Here is a 12,923-nt window from a genome sequence, read left to right as displayed (position 1 = left end):
GGTCAATCACTTTTCCTACCTGAGATCTCAAGGCCCAAGTGTCCTTAATCATACTTGTATAAATTCCTTTTCATGGGGGGAGAAATTTAGATCCCAGTTCTTGAAGAGCTCTGCACATTGGTGGGAAGGGTGGAAATAGTTCCCATACCCAAACTGCACACTGGGCCCTCTGTGAACTTATAGCTTTCTTTTGCTCACCTTTAAGGCCTGGGGCCAACCCTAGGGGGACCAGGGATATTCAGATTATTTCATATTCACTAAGGGGTCTTTACCTCCAGAGGAAAAAGAGAAGTTCCCATGACACTAGAGGAAGTTTCACCTAGGGGTTTATAGAAACCTATAAGTGGCACAGAGGAGCAGCTGGGGTGGGATTGGGTGGGGTGGGTCCCTTCCAGCTTGGCCTGGCCTCTAAAAGCAGAGCTTTTTGCCTTTGACTGTAGAGGGTGAAAACCATCCATGATACTTTCTTGGAGCCAAGCTTCTCTGCACTTCATCGTTCGCTAAGTCTGCTTCCTTAAAAGTCTGTTATTTAGAGAAATATAAACTTGATATGGGACAGCATGTGTTTTTAATTCAGCTAGACCTAGTTTGGGATCCTTGTTCCATCTTTTGCTAGCTGTGTGACCTTGAAGTTCAGTCATTCACTTAGAAATCATCCTGTAGTGACTGCTCTGGGCCAGCCACCATGCTGTGTTTTGGGAATAAAGTAATGAGTACCGTTCACTGCTCCCTTTTCTTCACTTTTTAGCCAATAGCAAGTCCAGTTGGCTTTACTTCAAAACTCTATCCAAAATTGGACTACTTTTCTCCATCACCCTTCTTCCCAGGCTTTTATAATAAGTTCCCTGATGCTGTTCTTCCCACTAATCCTTTACCGCAATTCATTATCTACACAACAGCCAGGGTGACCTTTCAAAAACATGCATCAGATTATTATTTGCATACTTAAGACCCTCCAGTTATACTGAGAATAAAATCCGACACCTCCCCGTGGCCCACTAGGGCCTGTGTGGTCTGGTTTCTGCTTCCCCTCTGAGGTCATCTAGCATCATTTCCCCCTTCATGGCTTTAGTCACACCTGACTTTTTTCTCTTCCTGAAAATATCAAACTTGTCCTACCTTGGGGTCATTACACCAGTTATCCTCTCTACCTTGAATAATTTTTTCATCAAAGTTTGAACGGCTGGTGTCTTGCTTTCATTGAGGTTTTAGTTCAAACCCTCTCCTCTTACTTCTCAAGTCACATTCTGTCAAAACACTGTGTGCCCCTCCCCCATCATCTTATTTAGCTCTTCTTACAATTTGAAATTATTTTTATTTGTCTACTAGACTGAGTTCCATGATTTCTGAGAGCAGGAATCATGCTGTTTCCTTCATTGCTGTGTGCCCAGTATCTAGAACAATTCCTGGCACTGAGCAATCAATATTTGTTGAGTCAAGTTGCTTTTCTTTTTTTAGTAGAGTGAATTATTTTATTTTATTTTACTTTATTTTATTTTATTTTATTTTATTTTATTTTACTGGAGTAAAATTGCTTTCTAATGTTGTGTTAGTTTTTGCTATACAATGAAGTGAATCAGCTATATGTATATCCTCTATTCCCTCTCTCTTGGACCTGCCTCCCACCAACCCCCATCCCACCCATCTAGGTCATCACAGAGCACCGAGCTGAGCTCCTTGTGCTATACAGCAGGTTCCCACTAGCTATCTATTTTACACGTGGTAGTGTATTTGTGTCGAACCTAATCTCCCAGTTCATCCCACCCTCCCCTTCCCCATACCCTGTCCACATGTTGGTTCCCTACACCTACATCTGTATTCCTGCCCTACAAATAGGTTCATCTGTATATGTACCATTTTTCGAGATTCCACATATATGTGTTAATGTACGATATTTGTTTTTCTCTTTCTGGCTTACTTCACTCTGTATGACAGACTGTAGGTCCATCCACATCTCTACAAATGACTCAATTTCATTCCTTTTTATGGCTGAGTAATATTCCTTTGTGTATATGGACCACATCTTCTTTATCCATTCATCTATCATTGGACATTTAGGTTGTTTACATGTCCTGGCTATTGTAAATAGTGCTGCAGTGAACACTGGGGTACATGTGTCCTTTTGAATTATGGTTTCTCAGGGTATACACCCAGTAGTGAGATTGCTGGGTCATATGGTAGTTCTATTTTTAGTTTTTTTAAGGAACCTTCGTACTTTTCTCTATAGTGGCTGTATCAATTTACATTCCCACCAACAGTGTAAGAGGGTCCCCTTTTCTCTGCACCCTCTCCAGCATTTATTGTTTGTAGACTTTTTGATATGAGGTGATATCTCATCATAGCTTTGATTTGTTTAATGATTAGAGAAACAAAAATGATTTGTTTAATGATTAGAGAAACAAAAATGATTTGTTTCTTTAATCATTAGTGATGTTGAGCATCTTTTCGTGTGTTTGTTGGCCATCTGTATGTCTTCTTTGGAGAAATGTCTATTTAGGTCTTCCACCCGTTTTTTGATTGGGTTGTTTCTTTTTTTGATGTTGAGCTCCATGCGTTGTATGTATATTTTGGAGATTAATCCTTTGTCAGTTGCTTCATTTGCAAATATTTTCTCTCATTATGAAGGTTGTCTTTTCATCTTGTTTATGGTTACCTTTGCTGTGAAAAAGCTTTTAAGTCTCATTAGGTCCCATTTGTTTATTTTTGTTTTTATTTTCATTACTGTAGGGAGTGGGTCAAAAAAGATCTTGCTGTGATTTATGTCAAAGAGTGTTCTGCCTATGTTTTCCTCTAAGAGTTTTATAGTGTCCAGTCTTGCATTTAGGTCTTTAATCCATTTTGAGTTTATTTTTTATATGGTGTTGGGTAGCGTTCTAATTTCATTCTTTTACATGTAGCTGTCCAGTTTTCCCAGCACCACTTATTGAAGAGGCTGTCTTTTCTCCATTGTATATTCTTGCCTCCTTTGTCATAAATTAGGTGACCATATGTATGTGGATTTATCTCTGGGCTTTCTGTCCTGTTCCATTGACGTGTATTTCTGTTTTTGTGCCACTACCATACTGTCTTGATTACTGTAGCTTTGTAGTATAGTTTGAAGATGGGGAACCTGATTCCTCCAGCTCCATTTTTCTTTCTCAAGATTGCTTTGTCTATTCGGGGTCTTTTGTGTTTCCATACAAATCGTACAATTTTTTGTTCTAATTCTGTGAAGAATGCCATTGGTAGTTCGATAGGGATTGCATTGAATCTGTAGATTGCTTTGGGTAGTATAGTCATTTTCACAATATTGATTTTTCCAATCCAAGAACATGGTATATTTCTTCATCTGTTTATTTCATCTTTGATTTCTTTCATCAGTGTTTTATAGTTTTCTGAGTACAAGTTTTTTGCCTCCTTAGGTAGGTTTATTCCTAGGTATTTTATTCTTTTCATTTCAATGATAAATGGGATTGTTTCCTTAATTTCTCTTTCTTATTTTTTGTTGTTAGTGTATAGGAATGCCAGAGATTTCTGTGTATTAGTTTTGTATCCTGCAACTTACCAAATTCATTGATTAGTTCTTGTAGTTTTCTGGTGGCATTTTTAGGATTCTCTATGTATAGTATCATGTTATCTGCAAACAGTGACTGTTTTACTTCTTCTTTTCCAATTTGTATTCCTTTTATTTCTTTTTCTTCTCTGATTGCTATGGCTAGGACTTCCAAAACTATGTTGAATAAGAGTGGTGAGAGTGGACATTCTTGTCTTGTTCCTGATCTTAGTGGAAATGCTTTCAGTGTTTCACCATTGCGAATAATGCTTGCTGTGGGTTTGTCATATATGACCTTTATTATGTTGAGGTAGGATCCCTCTATGTCCACTTTCTGGAGAGTTTTTATCACAAATGGGTGTTGAATTTTGTCAAAAGCTTTTTCTGCATCTATTGAGATGATCATATGTTTTTTATTCCTTAATTTGTTAATATGGTGCATCACATTGATTGATTTGTGTATTTTGAAGAATCCTTGCCTCCCTAGGATAAATCCCACTTGATCATGGTGTATGATCCTTTTAATATGTTGCTGGATTCTATTTGCTAGTATTTTGTTGAGGATTTTTGCATCTATATTCATCAGTGATATTGGTCTGTAATTTTCTTTTTTTGTGATATCTGTGTCTGGTTTTGGTGTCAGGGTGATGGTGGCCTTGTAGAACGAATTTGGGAGTGTTCTTCCTTCTGCAATTGTCTTGGTAGAGTTTTAGAAGGATTGGTGTTAGCTCTTCTCCAAATGTTTGATAGAATTCACCTGTGAAGCTGTCTGGTCCTGGACTGTTGTTTGTTGGAAGATTTTAATTACAGTTTCAGTTTCATTACTTGTGATAGGTCTGTTTATATTTTCTAATTCTTCCTGGTTCTGTCTTGGAAAATTGTACCTTTCCAAGAATTTGTCCAATTCTTTGTGGTTGTCCATTTTATTTGCATATAATTGTTTGTAGTAGTCTCTTATAATCCTTTGTATTTCTGTGGTGTCAGTTGTGATTTCTCCTTTTTCTTTTCGAATTTTATTGATTTGTGTCCTCTCCCTTTTTTTCTTGATGAGTCTGGCTAAAGGTTTATCAATTTTGTTTATCTTCTCAAAGAACAAATTTTTAGTTTTATTGATCTTTGCTATTGTTTTCTTCATTTCTATTTCATTTATTTCTGCTCTGATCTTTATGATTTTTTTCCTTCTACTGACTTTGGGTTTTCTTTGTTGTTTCTCTAGTTGCTTTAGTTGTAAGGTTAGATTGTTTATTTGAGGTTTTTCTTGTTTCTTGAGGTGAGATTTCATTACTATAAACTTCCCTCTTAGAACTGCTTTTTCTGTGTCCATAGGTTTGGGGTCATTCTGTTTTTGTTGTCACTTATTTCTGTGTATTTTTTTTACTTCTTCTTTGATTTCTTCAGTGATATCTTAGTTATTTAGTAGTGCACTGTTTAGCTGCCATGTATTTGCATTTTTTACAGGTTTTTTTTTCCTGTAATTGATTTCCAGTCTCATAGCATTGTAGTTGGAAAAGCTGCTTGATATGATTTCAATTTTTAAAAATTTACCAAAGCTTGATTTGTGACCCAAGATATGTCTATCATGGAGAGTGTTCCGTGTGCACTTGAGAAGAAAGTGTATTCTGCCACTTTTGGGTAGAATGTCCTATAAATGTCAATTAAATCCATCTGATCTGTTGTGTCATTTAAAGCTTCTATTTCCTTATTTCCTTTCTTTCTTTTTTTTTTTGGGGTACGTGAGCCTCTTACAGTTGTGGCCTCTCCCGTTGCGGAGCACAGGCTCCGGACGCACAGGCTCAGTGGCCATGGCTCACGGGCCTAGCTTCTCTGCGGCATGTGGGGTCTTCCCAGACCGAGGCACGAACCCATGTCCCCTGCATCAGCAGGTGGACTCTCAACAACTGTGCCACCAGGAAAGCCCATCCTTATTTATTTTCTGTTTGGATGATCTGTCCATTGGTGTAAGTGGGGTGTTAAAGTCCTCTACTATTATTGTCTTACTGTTGATTTCCCCTTTTATGGTTGTTAGCATTTGCCTTATGTATTGAGGTGCTCCTATGTTGGGTGCAAAAATATTTATAATTGTTATGTCTTCTTCTTGGATTGATCCCTCGATCATTATGTAGTGTCCTTCCTTATCTCTTGTAACAGTCTTTATTTCAAAGTCTATTTTATCTGATATGAGTATTGCTACTCCAGCTTTCTTTTGATTTCTATTTGCATGGAATATCTTTTTCCATCCCTTCACTTTCAGTCTGTATGTGTCTCTAGGTCTGAAGTGGGTCGCTTGTAGACAGCATATATATGGGTCTTGTTTTTTATCTGTTCAGCCAGTCTATGTCTTTTTGTTGGGGCATTTAATCCATTTAAATTCAAGGTTGTTATGGATATGTATGTTCCTATTACCGTTTTCTTAATTGTTTTGGGTTTGTTTTTGTGGGTCTTTTCTTCTCTTGTGTTTCTTGCCTAGATTAAGTTCCTTTAGCATTTGTTGTAAAGCTGGTTTGGTGGTGCTGAATTCTCTTAGCTTTTGCTTTGTCTATAAAGATTTTGATTTCTCCATCGAATCTGAATGAGACCCTTGCTGGGTAGAGTAATATTTGTTGTAGCTTTTCCTCTTTTGTCACTTTAAGTATATCCTGCAACTCCCTTCTGGCCTGCAGTTTCTGCTGAAAAGTCAGCTGATAACCTTATGGGGATTCCTTTATATGTTATTTTTTGCTTTTCCCTTGTTGCTTTTAATATTTTTTCTTTGAATTTAATTTTTGTTATTTTGATTAATATGTGTCTTGGTGTGTTTCTCCTAGGGTTTATCCTGTATGGGACTCTCTGCACTTCCTGGAGTTGGGTGACTGTTTCCTTTCCCATGTTAGGGAAGTTTTTCACTATAGTCTCTTTTAATGTTTTCTCAGACCTTTTCTTTTCCTCTTCCTCTTCTGGGACCACTATAATTTGAATGTTGGCACGTTTAATGTTGTCCCAGAGGCCTCTGAGATTGTATTCAATTCTTTTTTCTCTATTCTGCTCCTAGGCAGTTATTTCCACCATTCTGTCTTCCAGCTCACTTACTTGTTCTTTTGCCTCAGTTATTTTGCTATTGATTCCTTCTAATGTATTTTTCATTTTAGTTATTGTGTTGTTCATATCTGTTTGTTCTTTAGTTCTTCTAGATCTTTGTTAAACATTTCTTGTATTTTCTCAATCTGTGCCTCCATTCTATTTCTAAGATTCTGGATCATCTTTACTGTCATTACTCTGAATTCTTTTTCAGGTATGTTGCCTATTTCCTCTTCATTTATTTGGTCTTTTAGGTTTTTACCTTGCTCCTTCGTCTGTGACATAGTTTTTTGTCATCTCATTTGTTTTTTGATGGGTGGGATTGTGTTCCTGTCATACTGGTTGTTTGGCCTGAGGCTTCGAGCAGTAGAGTTTGTAGGCTGCTGGGTAGAGCTGGGTCTTTGTGCTGAGATGAGGACCTCCAGGAGACCTCAATCCTATGAATATTCCCTGGGATCTTAGGTTCTCTGTTAGTCCAGTGGTTCAGACTCGGAGTTCCCACCACAGGAGCTCAGGCCTGACCTCCAGCTCATGAACCAAGATCCTGCAAGCTGCACGGGGCAGCAGAAAAAGAAAACAGGAGCAGAAGAATAACAAAGGGTCAAAAATAAAATAAGAGTAGAAAACTAACAGATATGTTAGAAAGAATAAAAAAAGTAAAAATGCAGGTGAAACAACAGCTGGAAGGTAAAACAGAAGTATAATAGTAAAAAAGAGGAGGGAAAAAAAAGCTGGAAAAGTCCCTGGCTGTGAGGGGTGGGACTCAGGCAGGGTCAGGGTTTAGGTGGTGGGAAGGGGCCTATGCTTAGGACCCACAGGGCTGGAAAAGGCCCCAGTGGGTGCTGGGGGGGCTGGGGGGGACTTAGGCTCAGTGTAGCAGGAGGGGCCCAGGAGTGCCTCTGGCCTTGAATGGCAGAGGACCATATCCAGGACCCCAGCAGGCTAGACGTGTTTGCCCCCATCCTCTGATCCTGAAGGGCCCCTCCCTGTTGGCCTCTCTTCTTCTTCCCCTCCCTCCCTCCCTCCTATGCCCCTAGGGCTCATGAGGCCAGAGGGGGCCCTGGAAGGCAGAGGACCAGACCCGGAAACCCAACAAGCTTCCTGGGCTGAGTCAGTGGGGGAAACACCCGTGGTGCTTCCCCTGATTCCCTGGTCCTGGAGCGCCCCTCTCACCCACCTCTTCTCTTCTTCCTCCCTACCCCCACCTCTACGCCCCTAGGACGGACGTGGCCCGGAGCGGGCCTCGGAGGGCAGAGGACCTGGCCCAGGCCCCAGCAGGTTTCCTGAGCCTGATTGGACAGGTGAAATGCTAGGTGCACCCCCCCCCATCCTCTGAGCCCCCGAGGGTCCCTCCAGGTGTGGGAATCCCTCCCCTCTCCCAGCCACCCCTCAGGGGCGCCTGTCCTGCCCAGCCTCCACTTCTCCTCCCCCCTCGCTCCCTTCCACGTCCTACCAGGTCGCTTGGGGGTTCCTCCTATCTCCTTGGACATTGAGGTCCCCCACCAGCATCTGGCAGGTGCCCTAGTTGTGGGGAGACGTGAACTCTGCATCCTCCCCCACCACCACCTTGACTTCAGGAACCAAGTTGCTTAATTCTCTTGCGCCTCAGTTTCTCACTTGTCACACGGAATAATGATTGGCTAATAAAACAAGGTTGTGTTTAGAATTAAGTGAGATAATACTTGTATGTGGAGTACTTAGTACAATGATTGGTTCACAGTAAGCTGAATAACAGTGTTTTATTGTTTCATATGATTGATTATATTACAATGTTCAATTCCATTCTGCCATAGTCCTTTGGTACCTGTTCTTGCATCTAATGATCCGTCTGGAGTGTTATGAGTATTCGGCTCTGACAGATACTGACTGGTTTGATGCTGAAGGTGAAATCCTAACTTAGTTCTCTCGGCCATTTTTTTCTGTACAGGTTCTGCAGCTGGGCTCAGACATCCTTCCCCAATACAAGCAAGAGGCACCAAAGACTCCCCCTCACATCATCTTACATTATTGTGTTTTCAAGACCACGTGGGATTGGATCATCTTGATCTTAACCTTCTATACAGCCATCCTGGTCCCTTATAATGTCTCCTTTAAAACCAGGCAGAACAACGTGGCCTGGCTGGTTGTGGATAGCATCGTGGATGTTATCTTTCTGGTGGACATTGTGCTGAATTTTCATACCACTTTTGTTGGACCAGCTGGGGAGGTGATTTCCGACCCCAAACTCATCCGCATGAACTATCTGAAGACGTGGTTTGTGATTGACCTTCTGTCCTGTTTGCCATATGATGTCATCAACGCTTTTGAGAACGTGGATGAGGTTAGTGCCTTTATGGGTGATCCAGGGAAGATTGGTTTTGCTGATCAGATTCCACCACTCCTGGAGGGGAGAGAGAGTCAGGTACATCCCTCAAATCTCAGACCTTGTTGTCATGTCTTTAAATTAATTGTGGGTGGTCAACAGAAGAGTAATTAAATGGGTGGGAACTAGCATGACTGATGTCTGGAACATAGGGAGCATGATGCTTGATTGATATCCTCGCCTGGTGTTTTTGTCCTTTGGAGGTTTGGAGGCCCTGCATGTCAGTGGATGGATGTGGAGGAGACCAGAGGCTTCCTTCATATTCCATGTGGAGTGCAAGCCACTGGCTTGGGTGGTGGGGCTGCAGAAGCAGGCATGCATTGCCATTGCATTGATGAATCTTTCACTTGGTATACAATTGCTGAATGCCTACCTACTGGTTACTCTCATTATGGGGACTTTTCTATTATCTGCTGCTGACCTTTGGCTGTTTGAAAGCTAATTAACTCTTGGCAACAGGGATGGTACTCTCTTCCAAGTTTGCTTGCGTTTTTTTTTTTCATTTTCTTTCTTTCTTTATTTTTTTTTGGTAAATGTTGGGAAAGAATGAGTTGTTTCTTTGCTGAAATGAGTTTTGGAGGTGACCAATGGCGTTCAATTGTCCATGCTCTACATTGCCTAAATTTGCTGAAGTAGTCAGTCTATGGTTAAGCCTGGCTCTTGTGGCTAAGAGGAGTACTGCTACTGGATTACCCTGCTGTGGGTTGTTAGTCCTACAGGCCATGGAAGGAATTAAAAGAAGATAAATGCTCTGTAAATGTGCTGGAATCAAGACATGCTTAAACAGTCACTGAATGGGTGCCTAGGACATGTTGCAGCAGGAAGGAGCCACTGGGCTGGTTAAAGTGATTTTCTCCTTTGAAAAAGCAAGGATGTAACGTCATGGCAAAGGAAAATGTCAGGTTCTTAATCTAGTTTAAGTGTGTTCTATGGAAATTGTTCTTCATTTTTCCTACTCTTCAGTTGACACTTTAGATGGCAGTACACCTGGTAAGTCTCCAGCCTCAGATAGCAGCGGCCCTCATTGCCTTAGACTACAGAGGGTCCCAGAGGTCTCCATCCAGCTGGACTGCTAACTGGGGGGGTCATCAGGAAGCTATCGGGAGGCTGAGTTGAGGCAAGATACACTCTCGGGGCTAAATGGCTAGTGGGACTCAGCCTTGAGAGAGTTGGAGGGAACAGCCAGCTTCCTGCCAGGATAACAAAACCTGCCAGTGACTAGATGTCTTGCTGGTGGCATAATGATGCTTCTCTGCCTTCAGATCAGTACCAGCAGTGGGCAAGGACTCCAGCCCCTTCCTCTGTGAGGACCCAACTACCTACTACTTTTCTCTCCAGTGAAGAGGAGCTGAGGTTCAGATGCTCCAGACTCAGAACAACCCCTGCTTTCATCTGTGGGGTGTGTTTTAATAGACTTTAAGATCCCAAGGAATAATTCTCTGAGTGGCTCATGTGGATTTTTTAGGGAGATTAAATGAGCCGAGACTGATCATTTACAAGAGAAAAATCATCCCTAAAGTGAATGTTGGGATTCTTAAATGTGAATTTTAGTACATGTTGGGAATGATATTTTTCACTGTGAGCACATTTCTAGAAATTTTTATGTTAGTGAGGAAAATATGATCATTTTGGCTTAGATAATTCAACTGATGATTTCAACCTAAAAGAGCTTCTTATACACATATGGGAAATGAAATTTAACTTTAAAAAAAGTGATTGAGTTTTTAAAATAAACCATTTGCTATTTATAGCAATGGCATTAAAATTTTGCAGATAAATAGAACAGTTCTTCGGCTTCCACAGTTTCTTATTAAACACTGGCAGAGATGTAAACACATATGTGAATGTGTCAAGATTACCTTGTAGGTTAGCAGAGCAGAGAGCTTCTTCCCAGGCTCTGTGTAGGTTGGGCTGGAATTCCTTTGCCATTAACTGTGAATACCCTGACGTGGTTTCTGATTTCCAGATTCATGAAATAGATTGTAGGTAGGAAAATCATAATTTCTCTGTAGATTTCTAGTTGGCAAAGGGTTTAGCATCAAAGCTCTTACTACCATTTCTTGATGATAAATAATAATATGAATATTAGGGAATTCTAGCTATGATTTGCTTCTGTAAAGTCTTATTTTTATATTTAGTAGCTCCTTTTAAAGCTTTGGCTCACACCTGAAATAATGCCTTTCCATGACAACTGTGGTGGAGTTGGGGAAACACGAGGAAGCTGAAGATTTGCCTGCTGGTCCTCTTGTTCTCACCTCTTAAGACAGCTGGGAACCTTGTGCATGTCATTTAGCCTTTCTGGGTTACAGTTTTCCTAGCTACATCTTAGGGATGATACTACCTTACCTGCCTGAAGGCGTGGCATTTGGGTGGTGGATTTTGAGTTCCCTGCCGGCTGCAAAATCTGGTGAGTTCTAAAATCTCTTTTGTGTTAGTCTCACCTCCAGACTCACTATAAAAATGAGAGGCCCAGCCCCCTGACCTCCTACCTTTTGTGGGAGTTGGAGGAAAGTGGGGTAGGATGGGGACATTTAGCAGGTTATGGTGAGTAGACCTGTCGGAGATCAGAGCCCAGTTGAAGTATCATGTAGTTTAACCCTCTTAACTCACAAATAACCCAGGGGATATGATTCACTCAGGATGGTGTAGCAAATCATATGGTCACAGTAATGAGTCACCTTCTGACTCTTCTCTGTTCTAATAGTGACAGATTTGATAAAATAGGGACCGAACACTGAAGAATACTGTTGAGTCAAAACTGACCAAGAAGCTCCTGATGTGTGTGGCTCACCTATTAGCTTGGTTGTCGTGAGTGGGAGGTTGGGTATTAGGTACGGGGAGGTGGGCAGCTGCATTTTCCCTAAGGCAGCTGGGGTGGTGATGAGATGGGCAGGTTAAGATACTCACCAAGGGACAGACCCAGCACCCTTTTCCAGGTACAGGCCTTTTTGTTAAAAGGCACCATAAAATCAGTGGGCATGAAGGACTGGTGGGGCTAAGAGGAGGTTGGGGAGCCTGTGAAGGGCACCTATCTGTTGTCTACATTCACCATATGCTGTCTTCTTATCCAACACTCTGCTGTGAGGTTGCTCGTCTAATATTGCAGCTCCCTCGTCTCTAGGCCCTTCCTCTAAGAGAGCGTGGGGAGAAATAGGAAATTATTGATTCATTTCTCATAAAAATTACATGGAGCTGCCCTCACTCTGGTGTCTTCCTAATTATGCCAATGGAATTGTGTCTCAGTGGAGACCACCAGGGAAGAGGGGAATGAGCAGCGGGGGCTTTGCCATCTGTGTGTGTGGGGGTTTAGGGTGCGGGCATGGGTGTTGAGGTGGAGGCTCTTAGAGTGAAAGGATCGGACCCTCCCCAGCCTTGGGTCAAGAAATTAGGTTCGATTGCGAAAGCCAACAATTGTGAACTCAGCCTTGTGGATGGAGCCCATCTCCATGATTTCAGCCACACGGATGATCCCTTTTGGCCAGCTTGGTTCGCTTATGTAGGTGGCCTACATTTTCGTCATTCACCAGTCTGTTGGTTGGTAATCATCTGTTTTGGAGGCAGTTCGTGAAAATGTTTGCATATTAGTCAAGCTGGTTGAGAGGACAAAAGGTCTGAAAATGGAGTGGACGAAAGCTAGGAAGGGGTATGCCGAAGCAAAAGTCAAATGAGTCTCTTTCAAGCGCTTAGCGGATTATTGGCCTGGTACGCTTCATGCCTTAAGTATGGAACTATTAGTCACAAAACATATTCCCTCTCCTAAGGAGACCTTATTGTTTATGGACATTGGAGTATGGAAGTGCAAAGAGGAGAACGGAGCCAACTGTGCCACCTCCCAGGTCACAATTCTGGTGCCTTGGGGCCAAGAGCTTCCTTCTTTCCCTGACTCTGTAACCTCGGACAGCAACACCACTGGCTAGTGGTGGTCACAGCTGACACTTGCCAAGAGCACACAGAAGATGCTTAGCCAGAGCAGAA

General features: G+C 41.7%; 1 protein-coding gene across 1 annotated transcript in view; it reads left to right on the top strand.

Moving 5' to 3' along the window:
• KCNH1 (potassium voltage-gated channel subfamily H member 1) overlaps positions 1-12,923 on the top strand; it is a 122,575-nt gene that overhangs the window by 86,106 nt on the left and 23,546 nt on the right. The window contains exon 8 of the mRNA XM_073804688.1: positions 8,514-8,906. Coding sequence (XP_073660789.1) covers positions 8,514-8,906 — 393 coding nt within the window. The remainder of the gene's footprint in view (positions 1-8,513; positions 8,907-12,923) is intronic.

Source organism: Tursiops truncatus, chromosome 1 (assembly GCF_011762595.2).
Source record: "Tursiops truncatus isolate mTurTru1 chromosome 1, mTurTru1.mat.Y, whole genome shotgun sequence".
In the NCBI taxonomy this organism is placed as follows: Eukaryota; Metazoa; Chordata; class Mammalia; order Artiodactyla; family Delphinidae; genus Tursiops; species Tursiops truncatus.
Note: the sequence above shows the minus strand (reverse complement) of the source record. Positions and strands in the feature narration are given on the sequence as shown.